Source organism: Postia placenta (assembly GCF_002117355.1).
Source record: "Postia placenta MAD-698-R-SB12 unplaced genomic scaffold POSPLAscaffold_2, whole genome shotgun sequence".
Taxonomy (NCBI): Eukaryota; Fungi; Basidiomycota; class Agaricomycetes; order Polyporales; family Adustoporiaceae; genus Rhodonia; species Rhodonia placenta.
This window is the reverse complement of record NW_020169833.1, coordinates 2707981-2732243: the sequence shown is the minus strand read 5'-3', so window position 1 is coordinate 2732243 and position 24263 is coordinate 2707981. Positions and strand designations below refer to the sequence as shown.

The window sequence follows — 24263 nt, the reverse complement described above, 5'->3', positions numbered from 1 at the left end:
AGGGCGGAAGGCCTTGAAATGCAACCAGCGATGGGCGGCTCAGGTTGGTCAAGTGAGTCAATTATGTAGAAAGTCATATTACCCGCAGAAAAGCAGGTTTGATGTATCAAGTGTACCATCAAGGTCGCGCAGAGTATCTGTTGAGGAGCCCTAGAAGCCTCGTCTTTGAATCGCCTCCCAGCTTTGGGTAGTACTGTATTCGCAACTGAGCCCGGAACGCTGGGTGTCGGCTACCAGGAACCGTTTACCGTACCAGATGGCTTGGCTCGTTTCCACAAGATGATAGGCGCATCTGCACTCAGCTACATGCTGTTTCTGTATTGGGATTGGGACATGGTAGCCTGATTCTCCATGGCAGACGTGGTGGAGTAATGCAGTGCCCATGGAAGTTCCGCGTTTTGCGTAAGTACAAGATACTGCAATGTGATATTTGTGCAGGACCGAGTTGCCGGGATGCGGCATCATCGCACCCACAGTTCTTAGACTGGAGGAAGATCATGCATTGCGATCTGCCATGATGATCTGGCTCAGTCGGTGGCGGTGTTGCACATCGCTGCGTGATGCGATGGAATCTTCATTGTTCGTGAAACTCCAACTACAGTGGAGTAACGCGAGCAACAACTCCAGCGCGTATCCCAAGAAGACAAAACTGATCAGACCGAGTTCTGGCCACGATATAACGGCAGCTGAATGACTGTGATCCGGAGTGTTAGTAATGGCAGTGGGCGTGCACGATGGTGCTCGTTGCAGCTGATTTTACAGTGACAGACCACCCGAGAAGGTTTGTGCACAGGCGGGCTTGGTGTATAATCTGGAATGCATAATCGGGACCATGGTCTTGACCCGGTGAAGTATCATCACAGCCGCCACATATCTCCCTTTCAGGTCACGCAAATCTCATCTGACAGGCTCTCACAACCAAAAGTAGACTAGACTTAGCCCATCGCAGGAGATGCAGGACCACATGCGCAGAATATTGTCGTGGTCGGCTGTTTTGGTGTCACCCCAAAAGCTGATTGTGAACAAGGATGTCCGCGGGTACTCGTACAGGTTCAATATGCGAGATGTTGCCCCTGATCGATGCATCCGGCCTTGTGGGACGTAGTTTTTTTTTCAGTGTGGCCCAGGAATGGACATGGACCAAGTGCTGACGAGATTGCCATACCCTTCACGAAACTCAAGTTCCAAGAAATCCTACGTTAGACAACTAAGCAACAAGCAACAACACCAGAGTATATGACATATGTGTTGAGCATGTCGCTTATTGTTTTTTCGCCTCTCTTTCTAACTTCTTCAAGTAGCGCTTGCGGATGCTACGATGCAGATTGTGCGTATATCGGACGAATAACATCTTCCAGCCAATCAAATTCTTCACGAGCGCACCGTCAGAAAAGATGCCGATGGAATTATAGAGCAAACAACGCACCATGGCATAGTCGATCACTGCATGGCTCCAGTAAGGAGTGCTGACATTTGGACGACCCGTCCAAAGCGCTCCACACGGCAAGCCAATCTGCATATGATATGAGACAAGTAGACTGTACAGCATGAGATATATGGACCTTCGAGAGCACAGAGCGAACATAGTCCTTAGGCGTGGGGGTAGTGACATTGGCACGGCGGATCTTCGACATGTTGGATACCTGAGGGGAGTGTTCAAATCTCACAATCTACGGCGAGATGGGATAAAGCATACCACAAAGTATGTGTTGAGGCATTGTACGTCAACGCCCTTGGCCTTGACCTCTTCCGCCAGAGAAGCGGTGAATGCGGAGAGGAATGATTTTGTACCCGCGTAAGTCGCGAGCATGGGTGACGGGATACCCGTCCCAGAGAAGGAGCCCATATTCAGAATCAGTCCGCGCTTCCTAGGGATTTAAACAGCTTCAGCACGAGCGTCATGCTGCGCGTCAGCCGTCACAACCATACCTGTTTACCATGCCCGGGAGGACGATCTTAGTGACACGGGTGGTCGCGTTGACGTTGATGGCCAGAATATCCTCGACCTCTTGTGAGGCAACCTCGGCGAAGTACACCGGGGCGGTATGAGACTTGCCGACGTTATTTACTGAGAGCAGTAGCGATACTGTGAGGTACATTGGAAAGCATCTGCCATGTTACGTACTGAGCACGCCGATGTCCAGGGGCTCAAGTGCAGATTCGAATCGTGCCCAAAGACTCGGGTCCGATAGCTTTGAGAAGTCCATTGCGACGGCCTTTGCCTTGACGTTTGAGCTCGACTCTGAACATTGAAATAAGTAAGTATCAAACCAAGGGAGAAACAATCATCTAGCAAGTACCTATCTCCGCAACTAAGGCATCCAACGCTGCAGCATTCCGCGCGGTAACAAGAATGTTGAAGCCCTTTTTGGCTAGCTGGAGAGCAAACTCTCTTCCAATACCCTCAGATGCGCCAGTAACCACTATGAGCGCAGTTGACACGATCGCACGACCACAGCAACAGACGGAGGCACTGAGTCAATGGGCAGGTCCAGTGTAATTATGTTGCATCGGTGGCGTACCTGCCCATGCACCTCGACCGGCTCCGTACTTCTTCAGCTACAGCAGTAAACAATCATAGCGTGAGTCATAGAAATTAGCCCGGGGGAATGCAAATCAGGCGCACATTGGTGCCAGGCAAGATGAAAGTCTGTAGGAAGACCGCAGACGCCTTGATGGCGAACTTCGCAAAGGAAGCAAGCCCGACTGTAAAAAGAAGAAGAGGAACATAGGGGTGCTCCGCGACTATTTCATGAACGCATTATAACGCCGTATAGAATCCTCTCCGCGTGACAAGGCTCACCAAGACCCAGGCCCAAGTCCTTATATGCAGACATTGCCATTGCGACTTTAGGATTTGCACGAGCAACAGAGTCAATCCTGAGAGTACACGAGACTTGACTAGATGGGACTGAGGTATAAACGGCCAGCAGGTCAAACAACCAGCAGTGACACAGGCTTGACCCAACGCGTTTGACGCGCTGGGGGATGCACGTATCACGTGAACGACGCGATGACCACTCAGACGCTTCGCGCGACGCGGATACACATTAACACCTCCGTATATGTCGTAATATAGACTCCTCTTGTCGCCATGATCGTAACTTGAACCCTCAGATTATATATTACGTTTGACTTTCACCGGACCACTACCTGGTAAGCCACAGGGCCATTCATGTGCATACTATCAACTGTTCCTCCAGTCTTCAGCGCATGCGCTTTCATTCTCTCTAATTCCTCTAGGATCATAGCATCTTTGCCGGCACGAGTACGAGGAGTGAACCTGATGCGCTCTCTCTCGATCTTCCAGTCCGGAAGAGAAGAGGTGCCAAGTGTCTGCAAAATCTTGAGCTCAACGAGAGACTATCACCTCCGTGGGTAAGTCTCCCTGATAACTAGTTCATACACACACGTACGTAGTCCGCCAGATTGGCGCGGTTCAAGTTGAGCGGCCCTTTCAGGGTAACAGGTGGATTGGTGATGAAGCGCGGAATCCGCAGGTGATTCTTTGATGCAGAGTGAGGCTGTGAGGACTCTCAGTCAATAACAGTATGAAAACGAGACGGATGAGGGTCTCACCATAAGAGGATGAATGAGAATCACATCGCCAGCTTCTCCTGTCAACTACAACACATGTCAAAAAGGCGTCCAACTGAGCGTTGATGGTCTGTCATACCTCGACAAAGTCGCTGCATGACTGGATCGAGCATATAGAACGACTTCCATCAGGGTCTTGAGGGAGCGTGTCGACTCCCTCCGGATGTTCATACAGCCTATGCAATCGTTACAAGGACGTATATCGTGGCTGCGACATTCTCACCATTGCACGACGTTCTTGATGCCATCCGGTGCAATGTATGTTCCCCCAGCCTGAGGCTTGATTTCATTGTACAGCACGAGAACCTGCAGCCCCTGATCTCCGGAGTCGAGGAAGTGTCTGAACCTACGTGCGCCGGTCTAATTAACATGGCACCATTTTGTACACAGGTATTGACAAGTATTACCAGTCTCCATCACTATAAATTTCACTCATTATCACTACGCACGTATTGCAGTCGAATTTATATCACTCACATATGCCAATTGCCCAGATCCTTCGGAGCGATCCCACGCTAAGTGAATGTTTGAGCTGTGAAATCGCCCAGTATCCATGAGTTACGCACATCGACCCATTCTTCGGAGCCTAGGTTGACAATCAAGCTGTCGCCACAACTTTCGAATAGAGTGGTATCAATGCGATCCTCCCCCCCAAGCAGTTCGCCTGGAACAAACAATGTATATTAACATAGACCGGAACGAAAGTTGTCGACGATGAGGTACACATCGCGCCCCAAGCCTTTGGCATAAAATCCGGGGTCGGGATCTCGCGATGCCTGGGCATGTGTATCTTCGCAATTTTGCATCAGGACGCGGTCAGCGACTGAGTCCTGCAACAAATTTGTAGCCACAACTGACCTTCTCCTTCGTCCACGTCGATTTGTTATTGGGGTCGTAGCCTAGTCTCACCCAGACATTCTCGGTAAACTGACGAATGATATCGTCAGGCACGGCTTTAGGGATGCGAATCCATCCGTGTTCAAGAAAGTGGGTACGTTGTTCCGGAGTTAAGAATTTGTATTCCTGAATGGCCATCGTACACCGAAAGTAATACAAGCAGAGGGTAAGGAGGGTGTCGGACGAGTGTAGAGCGTGATGAAGCAAGGAGGGAGGAACTTATAGCCGTCGATAAGCTACATCTTGAACACTTAAAACTCAAGACAACGAGTGTGAGAGGAGATCCAGGTGACCTCCACGCTGGATCGAGGGAGTGAAACAGGAGCATATGACCGGTGGCTAGCAAATCAAGGAAGAGCGGCTGATAACTCGGCGAAATGACGCAGGAGGCAGCACCAATCGCGATCGCGGAGAGAACAGAGTATGGAGTCCACTAAAGCAGGAGCAGGTCGGGTGAGCGATCGAATCTGGGCAGCAGCATTCAGTCGGGCTTACAAGGCAGCATGAGACCGACTGCGAGAGCCTTGAGTTCTTAAAATTTGCCTCCGAGCGAACGTGGACTGCTACGTGACCAACTCACGGAGATCCGCAACCTCGAGAGGGTTTACCAATGATCAGAATTCGGGGTGGTCTATCATCCACCTGCTGTGGATGTCTCTCAACAGGGACAGTAACTTCTTGACTTGCATCCCGGTCGAGATGGGGGGAGTCTCGTCCAGAACGTTAGTGACTCGCGGATCCTGGCAACGCTTCCCGGTAGGCCCATACATAGAGACTAGTCCCAGTATCTCCATGCATTCATCGCCCCAGGTAGATGGCAAATTGAACGCACGCAGGACGTGATTCTGTGATACATTTATCAGTGATGAAATTATGACCGAATGAGACAACGTCATCTACACTTACCCTTGTGATGCGCTCGTGCGGTGCACTAGGAAGATTCGAAGGTGTGAACGTGTTAACGTATTTGTCGAAGTTCCTCTTCATGTATTCGTACTGTTGAAGCTGTTCCGACATTCTTAACACCTTCCTCCGTCCTTCTACGAATGCAGTCCATTCCGATCCTTGACAAATCTTAGGGCGGAGATAGTTGCCGACAATGCTCTCGATATCTAGCTTTAGGCCCGTTGTGTTGAACAATCCCAACGAGGATGGACGGGAACCCTGGGCTGCTGAACTGCCGACGTTATCATGCCGCGGTGTGGACATGCCTGTCGAAGAGCCATGTCGCGTTAGGTATGCGTTTGAGGCAGCGGTAGAACGTGGGGTCGTAGTTGACGCAGGCGCAGGCGATGCTACTGACGTGGTGGATAGGACACGGGAGTGGTTTGACGGATTACGTGTCTTCTCGGTAGTTATGACCGCCTGTGAATGAGAGGAAGTATGCCTCGCCCGTTTCGCGGGACGAGGACTCTCGGATAATTCATCATGATCCATATCCGACTCTGTATCTGGCTTCCCAGATAGTGCAAGTAGTGAACGTGCAGTGGCGATCGAAACTGGATTTGGAACATCAACAGGGGATGCGGCTGTGGGGGTAGGAGAACGCGTGGAGAAACTGGGGATGGGCGAAGGGGGGACTGGTGATGATGTGGCCGTAGACTCGTTCAGTATAGATGATAGCGAACATGCCGAGCGCCGCCTCTTTCGAGAATCCTGAGACTGAGTATCGCTCTCGACGCCGGGTGTATCCAGACGATTGGACAAGAAATGCGAGTTAACCGGAGCACGGGGAGAAGGCGATACCATGGTGTCCGTCACAGGAGTGAGGAGACCGCGTCCACGATGCGGAGAGGGATCGCGCTGGGGTAGTTGGTGAAATGGTGCTGTACTAGCATCGAGAGGTAGCTGCAAACGTCCCGCCGGTGGTCAGCATAAATACGCTAGCTATATCGCACAAGCTCACATCATCGATGTATAACTCCACAGTCCTATCCGGCGTCACAACCAGATTTGAAGAGGCGCATTCATAACTTTCAGGGGTGAGCCTCAGGAAGATCTGCTTGTATTTGCCTCGCATCGTGTACATCTTACAACGTCCTGTAATGGGTAAATTCCGCGGTGAGCCGATGTTTTCTTGTCACTACCCCAGTACTAGGCTTCAACATACCATCGACTCTTGATGGACTGCGTTGTAGTTCGGCGAAGACTTCCTGAGCATCCGCGTAGTAACCATCTGCAGCATTCTCTGTCTGCCTCAATTCCACACGCACTTCCACAAGTGTATTCTCCGGACTTGCCATTCGCCTATCTTCAATGAGGAGCGTCAGAACGCGCATGATACGAGGCTGTGTTTGGGCTGCAACAGCAGTCTCTGAGGGCATCGGAGAGACATCCGTAGGCCTGGTGAGAGGAAGAGGGGTAGGCCGTGTATCCAAGCGACGCGCCTCGGACCGATGCTTTCGAGACTTGCGATTATGCTCCGTGGGACCACGTGTGTTAGTGGTAGATGGTGGTGGAGGCGGCGGCGTGGTGAGATTGTAGACTTCTCTAGGTTCCTCAATCTCAATTGGAGGAGGCTCTGGAAGTAATGCAGGGCTGTGGCTTTGAGGAGCATCATAGGTCTGGCTGCTCGCATGAAATTGGGGTTGATCAAAAGAAGGGGTTGCTGGCGGCGAGGCGGGGGATTCGTATTGCGTCTGGGGGTTGGCATAAGTGGGTTGTGGAGGCGTGAGATGAGAAGGTAGTGGGGGATTAGAACGAGCAGATGGCGGAGGATTGGGATGAGAGGGTGGCGGTGGGTTGGAGTAAGAAAGCGGTGGTGGTGGACCGCTCTGAGTATGCGAAGATGGATTGGACTGAGTAGGCGGTGATGGAGCGGGGTGCGAGCCATGGAGTAAGGTCCCTTGCGAAGCGGTGAGGAACCCGGAAGTGTAAGGATTAGGCGGAGGCACATTGGCGTAAGACACAGTATTACTAGCAGCATCATCCGCCTTCGCTTGGCAGGTGGGAGTATCTTCGCGCGGCTTCTCGTAATCACGACGATAGTAGGGTCGCTTGGGTTGTTCTTCAACGACAGTTGTTGTGGATTGCTGCTGCTGTTGGTAACCGTCGATACGAAACAGGACGTGGCCCTTTGGCGCCATCATATTAGGATTGTACGTCACCGCTGCTGGCGCAGCCCGAGAAGGCTGAGCGCGAGAAGGCTGAACACGAGAAGGCTGAGCACGAGTCGTAGTCTTGCTCTTGCCCTTGTCCTTGTCCTTATCCTTATCCTTATCCTTGTCATTATCATTAACCTTAGTCTTTCGCGATGTAGGCGCTTTGTCTGTATCCTTCTCCTTCTCCTTCGGACTCGTCTTCTTGGCAGGTTGCTCCGGAGGAGGATGGACAGCAGGTTGCTCCGGAGGAAGATGGACAGCAGATTGCTCCGGAGGAAGATGGACAGCAGGCTGCTCCGGAGGAGAATGAACAGTAGGTTGCCTTGAAGGAGGATGAACAGCAGGTTGCTTTGAAGGAGGATGAATACGCGGTCCCTGTGGATGGATATACGGCGCCTGCTGGAACGAAGAAGGCGCAGTCTGGTATGCTGCAAAGCCCGTCACATGCTGGCCGCTCCAGGCCCCGACAGGATGACGGAGTATCGGCGCAGCAACGGTTGCAGCGGGCTGGAAGGAGGACGTATACTGCCTGGAAGAGGATGCGACGGGCGCGGTAGACGACGGTCGGTCATCGTCTGATGCCGGAGATGCAGAACGAGAAAGCTATTGCAGGCGACAAGCGTGAGCCCCTACACTTAATGCGTGAGGACGGAAGCCCTACAGGTGAGTTCTCCCTGCTGCTTCTGCCCAACGTGCAATGTCAGCGTTGACAGCTTCCCGTGTAAATATAAAGCCATTCGAAACGTGCCAGACCGTTCGTGCATAAATGGATCGCGATACGAGATATAACGCAGGGTCTATGTATGCACTTTTGTGACAGTATGGATACACAATAATCATCTCGATATGTGAAGAAGGCCATGCAGAGTACTGTGCGCGATAGTGCCTCTCAGCGGCATGCTGGACACGCACGTCGTGCGTAAGGCGTGTTTGAGCCTTTCACCTTCACTGAATAAAACGTATGCGTGCATGTAGGTACATATGTCGCACAGCCTTGGCAGTTGGCAAGCAATGAGTTGATCGCCAGATGTATACGCGGGTCGGCGTCTGACGAAATGAGATGCGTACCAATAACGTCGACCTGCAACATATACTCTTTTCCTCCCGTAGGCACGGACCTCTCATACTCGTGCGCGAGAGTTTCCAGTCAAAATATAAGGAGAGAGACTCACGATGAATCGCTCATGATAGTATGCGTCCCAACCTCCTCCTGGTGGGCGTTAAGGTTGGGACTTGATCGAGATTCGAATGTTGAATGCACGAATGCGAACAAGTTGCACGCGCTGAGAGACCGGACGTGCCAGGGTAACAGCGAGGCGAATTTATACGCAAGTGATCAAGGCGATCCGATCCAAAAGCAGAATAATAGCTGGTATGTTGCTAGCAGCGAGCACAGGCAGGACGCGCGCCCTGGTATCGGAGGACAATGATCGGTCACGTGGAGCCAAAACGCGGTGCCTAATCGGGCCGTACATTTGTTTCTCCACCGCCTCAACATGCGGGCAACGTAACAAGGATTTATGACTACATTTCCGTCGAACATATTCGCGCATCTGCGAAACACATACATTCACACCAGAGACCCGCCAAAAGGATACATGTCGTCACATCGCAGCGATCCCAAAGAGCAGCCGTATCCGTTCAAAGATCACGAATGTCAAAATGGTGTGCGTTCCCAGCTTGAAGGTCACGGCAACGTATATCAGCGATGATCGACACAACACAGTGCGTACAAGGGGGCAGCTCACCCTAGCCCAGCACATGCCGAAGCCCTTGTAAAATGCTAGGAGACCTTCTCGTGTCGTGATGCTTCGGACACAGTCTGAGACTCCGTGAAACTCTCGCGCTTTGTCGTTCATGAGGCGAACCTTGACCACATCTATGGATGCAATCAACGACTGATCAGCTTGCTAGCAGGTGGTGCTCCTCACCGACTGGGTTGGACGTGATAGAGCAGAACAGACTGTCGTTATTCACATGAGCACTTCCAGTGTTCAGCGGAGACCCAGGAGGCTTACCCTGCGAACATGCTCGCAACGAAATGAAGTGCAAGGCCTTCCTCCATCAAGCCCCTCTGCTTCAAAGTCTGCTTGACTTGGTCATACGAGCATATCTGTGATACAGATAGCACGATCCCCCGGATGGTTGTAGGGTTGACCCCTCTATACAGCGCCCGCAGACCACCTGCAGTACCTAGGGAGCCGTTGCTATGCTGTGCGCCCTCTCTCCATATGGTAGCGAACGCATGGCGCATGCTTCGGTACGGACTGCCTTCAGGATAGTAGGCCTGCATCCGTACTTATCACAATTATTATCACAATCAACAGGCCTGCAGATCTATTATCAAACCTTTCACTAAGTCTGCTGGATTGGCAAGGGCCCTTGATGTGATAAACTGTTAAGCGTCAACTCATCCAGCTATTATCAGAGGAAGTATGGCTTACGAGCCTACTGTTGCTGCAATAGTTGCTGCGGCAACTTTCAGGCCGATCCCTTCCCGGGTGAGCATTCCCTTCGATGCGTCGTAAATGCTAGACCCATATCAGCCCAATAAGCATTAGCGAGCCACACACACACAGAGAAACGTACGAGTCTTTGAAGTATTCATACGAACCCAGTCTAAGGCCAGAATACACAAGCTCCCGGAGCATACTCGCCGAGAAACCGTTCATGAGACTGAGAACGCCTTCGGTGCGTCCCATCTCAATGCCCACAAACCAGAATGTATTCGATCGTGCACCCGGAACTGTCGCAGAGGATCTATCGGTGCTCTCGCACGCCTACTTCAGACTCTACTCACTTTGTGTCTGCAGCTGCTGGCGGACCTACGTTTAGTATTAGCACGGCCAGTAAAAGTAATGTTCTACTAGGTGTCACCTTGATGCTGGAAATGACGGAATCAGCCTCGAATGATAGTGATGCTTGGCAATCCGTGCTTACATATCTAACGGATTGCTCACCGCCGAAGCTGCCATGTCTGCGCACCGCACCACATCCACAGTCCGTCCTTTGACATACAAGAGCACTCACTGCTTATAGCTGCACCAACGAACTTCAGAACATATTGAGAGTTATCTTGTTTAGCACGACGTGAATCTTTGAAAACCTCCTCTTCCAGCGATGTAGACACGGGGGTTGACCTTGTTTCTGACATTTCCGTCTGCACAGCGTGTGAAACCCAAAATCGCTATCTGACTAGCTGCTCGGGTTTCGGAATCAGCGAAAAGAAAAGGTCGTTTATGCGAGTGACGACAGGAGCTAAGAAAGCGACAAGAGCAGGAACGCAATTGGGTCCAATTATCTCGTATGCGCATACATTATTCGCAGGAGAGCCGCTTCGCGACACAAGCGCCAGTACGCGGTCAAATGACACGAGCCCCGTGACCCGCGTTGAATCGGTAATAGACGCCCATACTGCCTCGGCGAATGTACATGGTAATTTGGTGGGTCAACTAACCAGGGCTCAACCCGCTTTCTTTGAGTGAGTTCGCGACCTGAAATACTTACAGTATGCCGCTATGACTGAAGGATCACTAGTTTTGCCTGTGACTGCCGTCAGTGCAGCATTATGACGATGGTCTCGTCACGTAGGTTTCGGAATGTTATCTTAATGGCTGCCCAAGGTAGACTTGCTAACGTTATGAGTCAATCAGGTAGGTATATTGAAGCAGAGCCCTTTCGTTGTTTGAAGCATAATACATCATTACTATTTTAACATTGTTACATCACCCCCTTTTCTTACAAGACCAGCGCAGCGCACAGTTCAAACCTAAAGATCGTCTTTCCTTGTCGCAAATGAGTTATCAAAATCAAGCTCAGCACCAGCGACTCGTACTCACCTCCCGGCGGACAAGCTAATCGACTGTTGCGAGCAAGTGGTTTAGACACCGAGCGACGATACCAACTCCTTCTTCAACATCGTCCCTGTCTAGCGCGTCTACCCTGGCGAGGACCCGCCCAAAGCGATCCGGATGCCACCGTAGCAACGCCGCCTTTAGCCTATCCCTCCTTGCCTGGCCTTGCGAGTGCAAGGGAGATAGTATAAATTCAGCCACTTGCTCGACGGTTATGTCCTCGATGCTCTGCGGCTGTGAGAGCATCGGCCAGCGGATAGACCGAAAAACAAGCAACTCCTTCGAGGATGAGCATTCCCTCGCCGTGATCGCGGCCCATCGCGCCTCGTACGCCCGCCACGCCTCTTGGCATGCTTCTACTCGAATATCCTCGCGCTCCATATTTTCGAGCTGAGCATGGAGAGCTTCTTCTTCCCTGCGTGTTTCCGCTGCCCATCGAGCAACCTCCTGCAAGTGTCGATACGCTTTCTCCGCCTCCCGCTGTCGACGAATTTCTCGCTCCTTCGTCAATACCTGCAGACGCGCGCCCAGTTTCTCGCAATGAGAGCCCTTCGAGCGCGTCTGGAAGGAAAAGTGAATTTTGAACCGGGAGAATTTGGCGGACGCTGCTGCCGAATGCGATTCCGTAGGATTCGGGAGGCGAAACTGTGACGCGGCAGGTGTGTAACGTGTCCAGTTCGGCATGTAGGACTCCTCATAGTTCGATGTATCCATTGATTGAGGCGCAAATTCAGATGGCAAGTCTTCGAGCCTGGGTGTCTTGCTGTTCATGAGGTGTCGAGTTGTGCAGGGGAGGTCCTGTTCAGACGAAAGAGGTGAAAAATTATATGTCTGCCACTCAGTCTTGATGTACGTATTCTCTGACTCCGGGGCCAATTAGATGCATGCATAGTGCGTGTTCGGGAACTGATCAGTCGTGCTACCTCGTGCCAGATGCTAGCGATAAACAATCCGCGAGCATGAGGCCATCGTTTGCACCGCCTGTTGCCACTCCGTGTACCGCGGGCATGCAGCTGAAACATCGCAGTTTACGAAGCGGGCACGGGCAGTCCAAGAAAAACGCTGGAATTTCCACAATTCGCGCTACCAAAACGCGTCAATCAACACGATCCCGTGACTCGTGTTGAACCCAGCGAGCGCAGGCAGGCGCTCGCATATGTCATTAATGCGGGTAACGGAACTTGAAGGTTTAAGGCGGTGCCCTTCAATCTTCTTATGATCATTGAGGCTATCCTCTTCTCTCGATTATCTACGCAGTGTTTGGGAGAATACTCGCATGGTTGGAAGGTGAGTGGTCTGTCTTACCCACACTTCGACAGATTATCATTCGCAAGACCAAAATCGATGCGGTCAGAGTAGATATCAGCTGAGAAGGAGAGGCGCAGTATGCGCAACATCCCTTTCAAGGGATGTTCTAATTCTATGAGCTTCCATCGAAGTGTGATCGGATTCAATAACTTCATCTGCATACCCTCAGAAAGACCGCTATATGCCGCGCGCTCGAGCGTCCCGATGTCGATGGTGAGTTACGTTACGCTGCTGCCATGTGGAATCCTGATCACAGAGATGCGCTGAGATTATCTCGGTCTACATGAATATGCAGTGGTGTGCACGTTGCATTGAAGCGCAGATGACCTAGCCATCAGAACAAGCGCTGAGGTTGATGGCCCTCAAGGATGCAATGCGGCAGTGTCCACCGCAGGGTTTGAATTTGACATGACAGTCGGAACGAGTTGTACTTATCGCTGACGACTCATCTACCTAATCTAGGTGTCGTGCCCAGGACACTAGCCAGGGTGCGGAGTTGATTTTTCGACGTAAGCTCGGTTTCCCCGACACTCAAGTGTTAATCTGCGACACCTCGCCTTTTGAACGGCGAGTCGCATTGCTCGTGGCGTCTGAGTTAGGGCATCAACTTGTCAAGTGTACCATCTGCGATGGTCAATATTCGGCTGATAGACGGTATCCATGAGATGCGTTCATCCTAGCTCTAGAACAGTGCTTCACAGCAATACAACCACATACGTATCATACACATCTTGATGTGCTCGGAATAGCACGCTCTACGTGCTGTATAAAACCTGTACGATGCAGCCGAATACCCCAGCTCTCAGCCCCTCTTTTTTCAGAGCTGAAGTCATCCAAGCACAGGTACTGGCTAGTGAGTTGCAGATTGCTTGCTATGTATGTATCATGAGATTTATCCGCATTCTTTTCGTAACCCACAGCCGAGTCTGTTTCTCTCCTTTGTAATCACCCACGACTGCACTTTGACCTCGTCTCCCCTCACGATCACGAATACTATTCATCACGACATTGAATCGCCCGACCTTTCATTATGCTTTCCAACGTTGTCCTTCCCGCACTCTTCGCAGCGTCGTCTGTGGCACCGGCCATGGCGCTGCCAATATCCGCGTATGGTTCTTTCTCCTTCAGCCTCTCGTTCCACCCTGAATTAGATCGGGTTATATTTCCAGGGCAGCTCTGCTGGCACGTGTAGATGAGGGCTCTGAGGCCATCCACATCAACTTGACAAGCTTGGTCCACGATGCGGAGAAAGCTGCTGGTGCTCTGCTGCCATTTGCTCCCGATCTTCTTGGCCTCCTAGCCCGTGCCGACACCGACGCGGGGTCGGAAGCGATTAGTCTCAAGAACGTCGGCAAGGACGTCGAGCACGTCGCCGGCTCAGCGCTGTCGCTCGCGCCGACCCTCCTGAAGCTCTTCCTGCGCGACGACGACGCGGGCTCCGAAGCCCTCCACTGGAACTGGACGACGATCGGCCACGATGCGGAGAGTGTTGCGGGCGATGCATTGTCGTTCGCTCCCACTGTATTCAAGTGGTTCAGTCATAGCGCCAAGGAAGAGCGGCGGGCGCGTGCACGCCGTGAGCTCGTGGGCAAGTTGATGGCGCGGACGATCCTGGACGAGCTGGATTGACGGGTGGCAAATGATCTATGATGGCGCTGACGATATCATTATGCACGAGGCTGACTCGAAGTAATGCGATGACTTTGCCTGAGGGCCGAGAGCTCACAAAACCTAGCCAATATGCTGAGTGCTAACGACGGATGCTCAACCTACAGGCCTTAGCCTTCTGTCTATGAATGCTTGTAGCCAACAGAGGTTAGCCTTTTCAGGGTTGGTACACGGTACCTCGCGTGAATGAATTCCTCGCATTTGTGCCCCTGATGGACTGCACATTTGGGTAATTCGCCAATTGTCTATGCATGCGGCTTAGTAGCCTGCCTATAACAGTCAGAACAAAGTCAACCAACAATTGTATCAAGGACAAAGAGAAATCGGGACATTCAGGCAATAGATTTGACTCTGGTAATCTTACTTGCCATGTCCGAAATTAGTGACAGCCGCACCGCTTCTTCATTGATCCTTCTCGGCAAGCTCCCCGCCTCGATTAGTTACAAATTCAAGATTATCGTGTCTACATATGTCTGTCTCAGGCTACTTATGATACGTGCACATCCATTCGAGTTTGAAATCTTCAGCCATACCAGACGAGCCATTGTACCTGGAACGAATACTCATCCAAAGGCATGCTGCTGCGTGGACGAACTAGCTGGCGCAGCGATGGCAGCTCATCGCGGCTCATACAACGTCCATGCCTTGTTGTTCACCTCTGCGCTCCATCTCTTCACGCTCCCTTGCCCTGCGAACATCTTTTCTGAGCTAAACCTTTGCTCCTTGTCTTTCCTGCTGACTCACACTTCTGCTTTATGCATTTCGTCTGCCCTGCGTCTCTGCTTTGCTCGAAGCCGCTGGCGCAACCCTTGTAACTCGGCCTCGATCGGCGCCTCTCTATCGTAGGAGCGCCTCCTGTTGTATCGTCATTCTCTGCATACTTAAACTTGTTCACATCTTGCCGTGGCGCGCGGTCGATTGAGGATAGGCACGACAAGGCTACCCCATGGAGGCGGGGACCGAAACAGAGGCGCTCGGTGAGGTCCAGCCATGAACGTTGAACCCGAACTTGGTGAGCTGAGATGGCCTTCTGGCTGGGAAGGCGAAGGCAGTCTCCATAGTTTGTCTGCTACTGGGCGACGATATGACGGAGAGCCCATCATGTCAAACCTTGTCTAACGTGCAGCCGACTCACCCGATATTCACAGTGAACGTTCTCCGATCCGCTGCTGGTATAGGACGGCAGATAAGTATAATATTAATACCAGCTGTCTACCCTTATCGACAGCCCCAGTAGCAATCTAGTCCTGCAGGACCAGTTGCTACATCATCAGGACCTTTCCCCGTGCAATTCCAGGGCGCATGAAGATAGGTTCTCCTAGTACTGTACATTTGGCTCTGTCCCTGACAGAACACTGTTAATGCCTTCCTGCTGGCATATGCAGCGTGTGGGTGAGTGTGCGGCTCACGTGCCCGAGGCGAGTATTGTAAGGCCATTCCTGGCAGATCTACAGAGGCATATGAATTCAGATGAGAAGCTCGGCGATTCCAAGATCGCTCTCACCTGATAAAATGCTAGGTTGTTGCTTCCAACAGGCTGTTGAGACAGCGCACGATGATGCCGGCACCCCGTTCAACAGCAACCCTGTCTTGATCGTTGACTCTGCCAAGTGTCCTCCCGAAGCGGTCGGGGTGCCACCGCCGCAACGCAGCCCGCACCCTCTCCTTCTTCGACTGCCCCTCCGAATGCATAGGGGACAAGAGGAACATCGCCATCCGTGCCGGAGTGATATCCTCCACCTTATGCGGCTGCGACACCATCGGCCAGGGTATGGATTCAAAGGTAAGCTGTTCTTGCGCCGACGGGCCTGTGCTCGTCGCGATCGCTGCCCATCGTTTCTCGTACGCCTGCCACGCCTTCTTTTCCACCTCCCCCCGGGCTATCCGCGCACGCTCGCGCTCCCTCTCTCTGCGCCGCGCCTCCCGAGCCTCGTCCTCCGCGTTGCGGCGCTGATACGCCAGCCTGCAGCGCTCCGCCTCCGCGCGCGCCTCCTGCAGCCGCCGGACCTCGTCCTGCACCATCTTTTCCGCCTCCGCGTGCCACTGCATTGCTGCGCGCCACGTCTCCTCGATCCGGCGGCACCCGTCGACCTCGACAACGAAGCCGTCAACGAACTCCATGAGCTCGCGCGCCCCGCACGCAGCACGGGCCGTGCGCGACATCTGCTCCCGGCGTAGGTCGCGCTCCTGCTGCTTCCGGATCCACTGCACCGTCTCTTCGTTCTTGAGCGCCATGTCGGCGAAGTCCTGCTCGAGTACCCACGCGTACGTCTGCGCCATCTGCTCCCACGGCTGACGGCCTCGGCGTGCACTGGCGTGGTCTTGGGAGCCCATCGTGCGTGATCGGCGAAATATAGGGTTGGGCGGAGCGAATGCGAATGATGCTGGTGGAGGTCTCCGCGGCAAAGGGATGTAGAATTCGCCCCAGAGCTGATGGGTTGAATAGCATTGCGAGAACTCATATACGGGCTCAGGGATGGCTGTGGCTCGCCTCATTGCAGCAACGGTCTCAGGGAGATCACCACGACTTGTCAGGTTGACTACAGCAGGTACGAGCTGGACGGGTGGATTAACTTCCGCTCGAAGGACACCTCCTAATGTACTCCAGAGCTTCGGAGCCAATTAGAATGCACGATAGGGGTGTGCGCTCTGCGATCTTGTCTGCGTTGTCGCCTCCTTGCCCCCTCGTGCCAGATACGGACGCCTTCTTGCGCAGTGCTTGAGCCATGCTACACTCACACCGCGTTATCATCATGTAGCTCCGCCCTGCCTTGGTCGATTCTGACCTGGGCACTAGCTAACGAACGCTGCCCGAAGGCATAGGTCCGAAAGCAATTCATTCGACCTTAGTTCTCTATGGTACGCCTTATGAATAGCCGCCGTAGGCCGATGAGAAACGACAATGCATATCATTCATCTGATATACAATTCGCAGCGTCTCCTGCTCCCAAAATGACATATCTTACCCACCAGAATGGTAGACCTCGCATGCCTTATATACTCCGTGGTCATGATTGCTCGATATGAAGGACACGAGCAGGACGCACCACTGTGCACTCACTCCTCACCGGAGCGTCTCATCCGCACGTTGTGATAGCTTTTGAGTTTCAGCCTTTGAGACACGCGTCATCCACGCGCTGGCGCTTTCGTACTGTAAAGCTTCAAATTCCATAGGCATAATGTTCATGGGCATAAAGGTTCCGAACACTACAAGCGACTTTGTCCTTGAATTCCATTGCGAAGCACTGCGCTGGCCGCCGTAGCTACAGCTACATGCATACTCTACGCCCGGCGCGCTCTCAGAGTCAGTGCCCCTTAGCGTCGTGCGGGGGCAGGCGCGAGGGCGAGGCAGGGATCGCGTCGTCCGCCGTGTAGTCGACCGTCTTGTCCACCGTGATTTGCAGCTGCATCCCACCCAGGAGCTCGTCGTCAGTAGCGCTCGATCCGGGCGTGGCGGCCAGGGCACGCACCTTGGTGCCCGTGAGGTCGACCTCGTCCGGCTGTGTGAGGATGTGCTGTTAGAGACGGCCCGCGTGCGTGTGAGGAGGATGCGGCGAGAGGGGAGGATGACTCACCGACGAGCGCCGATCGCGGGCGGAGAGCCCGTGCGTGAAGATGACGGGGAGGCGGTGCCCCGAGCCCGAGCTCGACGCATTTTGCACGCGCAGCAGCTTGCGCGCATTCATACTGATATGACGTAGGTGGGTGAGTCTGGTCACGGAAGGGCGTGTGATGGCAGGGACTCACGAAGCGAGGAACGAGTTGGCGTACACTGGGCGAGTAGGGGATTGTCAGCGGATGGGTTAGCCATCGAGCAGGATCTATGAATAGACATACATTTGCCGATGGCGAAGTGCAGGGCGAGGTAGATGAGCGCGTGTGGTTTGACAATCCACTGATACCGGTAGTGAGTACCATATAGCAATGAAGCAGAGGATAAGTACGTACGAAAACGAGAGACAAAACGGTGCCGATACTGGGGTATGATGATCAGACATCGTTCCATAAAGTCTATTGTACGACTGCGCGCACCAGGTCATCATGCCATTCTCAATCGTGTAAAGCGTCACTGAGTTGAGGATGTGGTCGAGTCTGTCGCCGCAACCTTGAGCTCGACCCAAACACAACTACACAGCTGTCACGTACCTCCCCGTTCCCCCATGGCGACTCTTGCGGAGATAGAGACAGAGACTGGACGTGATGATGATGTCGACAACGGTAGACAGAACCAGACCAAGCGTGAAGAGCCACTGCACGGTGCGTCGTCAATATGTGCCTCTACCGGTGAGAAAGACGGACATACACGGTAATGGGTGTAGAATTCAAAATAACTCCCAAGCCGGATCCTAGCAGAAAACATTAGTCGCATCTTCGAGGAACCGTTACGCAAAATACGTACAACTCGGCAGATGTTGCTTGAGCGCAGAGACGTTTAGAAGCAATGTGTATCACAGACATTTAGAAGCTCACCAATCGCCGAAACTAGAACAGAAGTCAGCAGCTACACCCCGGTCATCTTGAGAAGTCTGCACACACCAACACGAGTAGTAGCCATGATGACCTAGATTTCCAAAGCGCATCAGATGAGCGATCGAATGACACCGTTAGCTGCGGAGAACTCACAATCGGCGCGGTTACGAAATAATTGCCCTTGCTGACTACGCAGGAAGATCAGAACGAGAACACGGAAGTGTTTACGTTAACTCAACGTACGCCTTAGTAACCGGTACGAAAAGAAACTTTGGGATATTCTAATCAACCAGATTGCAGGCGTCTACGGCACATAAGCTTACAGATGTACAACGAAGGTTGTTATCGCAGTCAACGCGATGGTGAGCTGGATGCGCAGCGCAATCAGTCGACGCTCTTTGAGTACTTCCCAGACATAGGACGCACCCCCGCGCTCCTAAGATTAATTATGAACACAGCGCACGTTTATGTGCGAGAGTAGAGAAACACACCAGAACACATGATCCGTGATATTCATGTCTCCAAACGACGATACCAGGTACATCCAATCTGCCGCCCAGACAAAGCATGTGTGGAGGATGTCCAGGAAACTGCAGTCGTTCAGGAGTAAATTGCGGTGCAATTCTGACTGTACCTACAAGATCAATCCTACCTGTGCGGCACATGAGAACCTAGCATAGCTCTCAGAATAATAGAAGGAACGTACTACCGCTTTCAGGATGGGCGCATCATTCTCGTAAAGCCGAAAGTACAGGATGACTTGCATGCCGACAACGCCCGACAGGCTGCGTAGAATACGTCAATGCCCCTCGCACGCGAAGGTCTCACAAGAGGACTCACGCGGTAGATGTCAACCCGCCAAGGGTGAGGGCACCCAGGCTCGTATACAGGTTGGATCTGATTACGGCCACCATCTTGTTGTCGGTCGCCTTCACAAGCCTACATGCAACTTAGAGAACGTGAAGCGTGGAGGGGACGTGCGCAGGGCAAGAGAGTGAGCCCAGGCGGTCCCACTTGCGCGGAATATTTAATGGTTGACGTGCCGCCCTCTCAAGGGCCGCCGCGCCAGATCCAGTACGAACAGAATCTCGATCGGTGAGCCATCGCAGCTAATCCTGATCGGGTTACCCTAGAAGCGGCGCGATCAGAACTTCCTTCGTTGCCGACCCCTTTAAATATGTCAGTTCCAAGTTCCAGGCTGCTGTCTTCGATTCGCAATTTCAGACTTACGCCTCGCAAGGTGAGCGGGTGACTTACGCTACTTTACACTGCCCGCGGCCTCGTACCTGTTTTAATTTGCGGCGTACAACACGACTCACCGGATGGGGCGCTTGCCTTTGGGTAGTGCGCTGCGACTGATGGTGGCATTCGCTTGCCCTGATTGGTTCCGGACGGTTAAAGGCTGACCACTGACAGCATGCCTGGTTCACCGCGACGTCGTCCACACACACATACAACGCCCTGTTCTAGGTCTGAAACCTGATCATGCGGTGCGGGCCCGATGTAAGCGGATGGGGCCCCAGCCTATGCCCCGCATTCAGATTGTCTAGCTGAATGCGAGCATGTGCGGCGATGAAGTCGAGCATGACGCAAGGATCTGGAGAGATGAATGCGCCATGGCCCAGTCGATGACGAGGAGCGCGAGTACGACCTGAGGATTCGCTAGTATGCACTGTTCTTCCATGATCATGCAGGATGTAACAACGTCGTTGCTATGGTATGATACGCGTGCCAGACACCGTCGGCGTCGGGAAAGGCTAACGGAAAATTAACTATGGTTCCCTGTGCGTTCCATGGGCCCAGAAGCTCGAGTCGCTTACCCCGCTGCGGCGTACATCCACCGTCGTCAACGGTGCCGGCCCTCACCAGCCAAACATAAGCACTGCACAGGCCACAGTCATGGGAACGACTGAGGCGATTGATCGAAGACTGAACGACAGTCCAATTTTAGAAAGTCGTCGCCTCCTTGTAGGTAAGTCTGCAGTCGCCCTACCCACAGAAGAAGTTGGATGCCCGTCGCTCACATAAGTACTAACGACTTCTGCTACCAGGCGACGTAAAGGCCGTGAAAACAGTCGCCGTCGTTCGTAGTTGCTTCGACTGGCATGGGGAGCCTAGATGTTAATTGACGACTGGAACAACATTGACGAGGATCCGCTCGCAGCGGCCCAATCGCGACGCAGCCTAGTCAGCCGGCCGTAAACCCGTGCACTGGGAACGATTCACGGGCCCTGGCTAGCAGCATGATGACCGAAGCCGAGCGGCGGGCGTAGCCCATTCCAAACCGAGGTTGATCCAGAGTGAATAAATCATGCACGACAGCGCATCGACTGGCTCCGACGCGGCAAGTTGGAGAGGCGCGCTGGACGGCGCCTATCCGATTCGAGACGCGTCGGTCGGCTCGAATCCCTGCGCCACGGCATTGAAGAATTGATTTCTTTGTTCAAAAGCTTGAATTAATGAATTATAAACAAAGGTAAATCATACCTACTGACCTTACCAGGGAAAGGATCGAACAGGAACCAAAGGACTTCCAGATTGAAAGAAACAGTGACCAGTGAGATTACACAATCAATTGTTTTCAATTTCTATTCAATCATTATTAGGTAAATTCACTCTTCCTTCAGCCTTAATTTATTATTTTGTACAAAAAGATAAATCATTAAGGCGGAATGGCAAGTACTCCCGCTATTCTTGTGTACTTCGAGTGTTGGAAAATATAAATAGCTGCACGACGACCGTCGTTGATGTCTTAGTATTATACCACGTCGCATTAGTTCCCGCTTGAGACGTCAATAACTATCCATACCCTGGCGAGTTATGACCGGATTGCGGCCCGTATTTTCCAAGGCCCAAACACCAATTTCTTGTGTTCCACCCTGTTCCACCTTGCACAACTTGGGGTGGTCCCGTGTACATGGTCAATAATTTAGCAACTGAATAGGTACCGCTAGCTCGGTACCTGAAAGCCTGATTATCGCATGCGGAAGGCTGCTTCGACCCGGCTAGTATTTTGCACTAGTGTCCTTCGCTACAACGAGCCGGCGAACAACTTGAACATTTGTTACACGTAGTGATCAACTTATGGTTATCACACAAGACATAACATACACGACCATGACGTGGCATTTCCGAAATTGCGATATTACAATGATTGTACACGATCATGCAGACATCTGGCGAACACCAACGCGACCAACGAGCTAGCGGCAACAACACAAACATCCAGCGACTCAGAGACCACCACGCAGACGGAGAACAAGGTGAAGAGTACTCTCCTTCTGAATGTTGTAATCAGAAAGAGTGCGCCCGTCCTCCAACTGCTTGCCTGCGAAGATCAGGCGCTGCTGGTCGGGAGGAATGCCTTCCTTGTCCTGGATTTTCGCCTTGACGTTGTCGATCGTATCCGACGACTCAACTTCGAGGGTGATGGTCTTACCCGTCAACGTCTTAACGAAAATCTGCATACCACCACGAAGACGCAAAACTGACACAATCTGTCAGCAGGAAAGCAAAGCTAGCGAATAACAATACTACGTACCAAGATGCAGAGTGCTTTCCTTCTGAATGTTGTAGTCGGATAGTGTACGACCATCCTCGAGCTGCTTCCCAGCGAAGATGAGACGTTGCTGGTCAGGAGGGATGCCCTCCTTGTCCTGAATCTTCGCCTTGACATTGTCGATAGTGTCAGACGACTCAACCTCAAGAGTGATCGTCTTCCCAGTCAACGTCTTAACGAAGATTTGCATACCACCACGAAGACGGAGCACTGAACATCATACTTTGATTAGGAAGTGAATACTGTTAGGACGGACAGAGAAACATACCCAAGTGAAGGGTGCTCTCCTTCTGAATGTTATAATCCGAAAGCGTGCGGCCGTCCTCGAGCTGCTTGCCCGCGAAGATAAGACGCTGCTGGTCTGGCGGGATACCCTCCTTGTCTTGGATCTTCGCCTTCACGTTGTCGATGGTGTCCGAAGACTCGACCTCCAACGTGATGGTCTTACCCGTAAGGGTCTTGACGAAGATCTGCATCCCACCACGGAGACGCAGGACTAGACGTATGGATCAATGTGTGCAACGTGACGGGATAAATATAGAACGAACCAAGATGCAACGTGCTCTCCTTCTGGATGTTATAGTCGGAAAGAGTGCGGCCATCCTCCAATTGCTTGCCAGCGAAGATGAGGCGCTGCTGGTCTGGCGGGATGCCCTCTTTGTCCTGGATCTTGGCCTTCACATTGTCGATGGTGTCCGAGGACTCCACTTCCAACGTAATAGTCTTGCCCGTGAGAGTCTTGACAAAGATTTGCATACCGCCACGCAGACGCAGGACTACAGAAGTATCAGTGACCAAGCCACAACCGCATATAGCCAGCAGATTGTGTTTACCGAGGTGAAGAGTGCTCTCCTTCTGAATGTTGTAGTCCGAGAGCGTCCGTCCGTCCTCAAGCTGCTTTCCAGCGAAGATGAGGCGCTGCTGATCGGGCGGGATTCTGTGCGATAAAGGCGTCAGTGCTTAGTTCGAATGACTGGCACCGCCAGCAACGATGTGGACTGTTCTCACCCCTCCTTGTCCTGAATCTTTGCCTTCACATTGTCGATCGTGTCCGAGGACTCCACCTCAAGCGTGATTGTCTTGCCGGTGAGGGTCTTCACGAAGATCTGCATGCTGTGTACCAAACAACGACGTCAGTATGTTCCAATATTATTTCAATTCGTTGAGTCGACATAAAACGTTAACTTACGTTGATAGAGAAGGGTGTAACAATGAGAAACTACGGAAGGATGGTGGTGGTTGAGGAGAGAAGGGTGTGGGGCGACAAGTCGCCTTATCAAGCGGGGACGGGGAATGCCGGTGGAGTAGCGCCCACGGACACTGATGCCTCCGCCACTTCGAGCTTCGAGTTTCCACCGTCTCACTTGCCACATTCCAGCTGTTCTCTCCAAAGGCCCCGAGATGTTGTATCTCGTTCGAGAGATAGAATTGAGCAATTGGAGAATCCTCTGTGAATTTCCTCTCGAGTTCATCTGGACTCAACACCCAAGATACTCTTTCGGGTCCTCTCGGAAACCAGGACTCGTGCTTGTGCTATCTGCGAGGGTCTCCCGACAAGTTGGCATCTCCGTGATCTCGGGCGACGAGATCGTTCCGGTCAGTACAAAATAGCACCTCACCGACCTCCGGTTCTCTCCCAGGCGGTTTTGCTGGTGTATCGGTCAGCAATATTGCTGACTTAGTGAGCGGCGTCCAAAGGGGATCCTCACAGAGACCCGCCAATCTTTGTCAGCGTCGACTCTCTCCAAAGCACGCCATCCCGAAGTTCCCGCAGTAGCTGCCAGGGTATATAAGTCATGACGCACATCC

At 52.4% G+C, this 24263-nt stretch overlaps 8 protein-coding genes across 8 annotated transcripts; 1 reads left to right on the top strand and 7 right to left on the bottom strand.

Moving 5' to 3' along the window:
* Window positions 1–1184: 1184 nt before the first annotated feature.
* On the bottom strand, window positions 1185–2916 carry POSPLADRAFT_1177994 (hypothetical protein). Its single transcript, XM_024488558.1, has 10 exons — window positions 2804–2916; window positions 2627–2745; window positions 2523–2559; window positions 2301–2423; window positions 2126–2242; window positions 1930–2068; window positions 1697–1868; window positions 1563–1643; window positions 1427–1513; window positions 1185–1369 (listed from the first exon to the last, which is right to left on the bottom strand). The coding sequence occupies exons 1-10, from the start codon at window positions 2841–2843 to the stop codon at window positions 1262–1264; spliced, it is 1023 nt and encodes a 340-aa protein (XP_024343309.1). The 5' UTR covers window positions 2844–2916; the 3' UTR covers window positions 1185–1261.
* Window positions 2917–3138: 222 nt separating this feature from the next.
* On the bottom strand, window positions 3139–4632 carry POSPLADRAFT_1130940 (hypothetical protein; the record flags this gene model as incomplete). The annotated part of the gene is made up of 10 exons (XM_024484006.1): window positions 3139–3363; window positions 3417–3524; window positions 3580–3624; window positions 3677–3773; window positions 3821–3943; window positions 4005–4016; window positions 4075–4112; window positions 4170–4261; window positions 4321–4387; window positions 4456–4632. The coding sequence occupies 10 exons, from the start codon at window positions 4630–4632 to the stop codon at window positions 3139–3141; spliced, it is 984 nt and encodes a 327-aa protein (XP_024343308.1).
* Window positions 4633–9609: 4977 nt separating this feature from the next.
* POSPLADRAFT_1131486 (hypothetical protein) lies at window positions 9610–9849 on the bottom strand (the record flags this gene model as incomplete). Its single annotated transcript, XM_024484089.1, has 1 exon — window positions 9610–9849. The coding sequence occupies one exon, from the start codon at window positions 9847–9849 to the stop codon at window positions 9610–9612; it is 240 nt and encodes a 79-aa protein (XP_024343307.1).
* Window positions 9850–11449: 1600 nt separating this feature from the next.
* Window positions 11450–12220, bottom strand: POSPLADRAFT_1053150 (hypothetical protein; the record flags this gene model as incomplete). The annotated part of the gene is made up of 1 exon (XM_024480352.1): window positions 11450–12220. One exon carries the CDS (start codon window positions 12218–12220, stop codon window positions 11450–11452), a length of 771 nt encoding a protein of 256 aa, XP_024343306.1.
* Window positions 12221–13787: 1567 nt separating this feature from the next.
* POSPLADRAFT_1031509 (hypothetical protein) lies at window positions 13788–14386 on the top strand (the record flags this gene model as incomplete). Its single annotated transcript, XM_024476797.1, has 2 exons — window positions 13788–13869; window positions 13950–14386. The coding sequence occupies 2 exons, from the start codon at window positions 13788–13790 to the stop codon at window positions 14384–14386; spliced, it is 519 nt and encodes a 172-aa protein (XP_024343305.1).
* A 1357-nt stretch (window positions 14387–15743) lies between these two features.
* On the bottom strand, window positions 15744–17153 carry POSPLADRAFT_1132537 (hypothetical protein; the record flags this gene model as incomplete). The annotated part of the gene is made up of 4 exons (XM_024484228.1): window positions 15744–15794; window positions 15835–15873; window positions 15980–16952; window positions 17029–17153. The coding sequence occupies 4 exons, from the start codon at window positions 17151–17153 to the stop codon at window positions 15744–15746; spliced, it is 1188 nt and encodes a 395-aa protein (XP_024343304.1).
* Window positions 17154–17730: 577 nt separating this feature from the next.
* POSPLADRAFT_1131385 (hypothetical protein) lies at window positions 17731–19809 on the bottom strand (the record flags this gene model as incomplete). Its single annotated transcript, XM_024484073.1, has 15 exons — window positions 17731–17925; window positions 18001–18112; window positions 18173–18197; window positions 18263–18320; window positions 18374–18401; window positions 18458–18517; window positions 18572–18675; window positions 18729–18771; window positions 18896–18926; window positions 18962–18986; window positions 19049–19079; window positions 19219–19331; window positions 19359–19529; window positions 19602–19680; window positions 19736–19809. 15 exons carry the CDS (start codon window positions 19807–19809, stop codon window positions 17731–17733), a joined length of 1149 nt encoding a protein of 382 aa, XP_024343303.1.
* A 2190-nt stretch (window positions 19810–21999) lies between these two features.
* Window positions 22000–23683, bottom strand: POSPLADRAFT_1166529 (hypothetical protein). The gene is made up of 7 exons (XM_024487925.1): window positions 23644–23683; window positions 23463–23567; window positions 23288–23391; window positions 23003–23230; window positions 22723–22950; window positions 22437–22664; window positions 22000–22382 (listed from the first exon to the last, which is right to left on the bottom strand). The coding sequence occupies exons 2-7, from the start codon at window positions 23564–23566 to the stop codon at window positions 22129–22131; spliced, it is 1146 nt and encodes a 381-aa protein (XP_024343302.1). The 5' UTR covers window position 23567; window positions 23644–23683; the 3' UTR covers window positions 22000–22128.
* Between the last annotated feature and the right edge of the window lie 580 nt (window positions 23684–24263).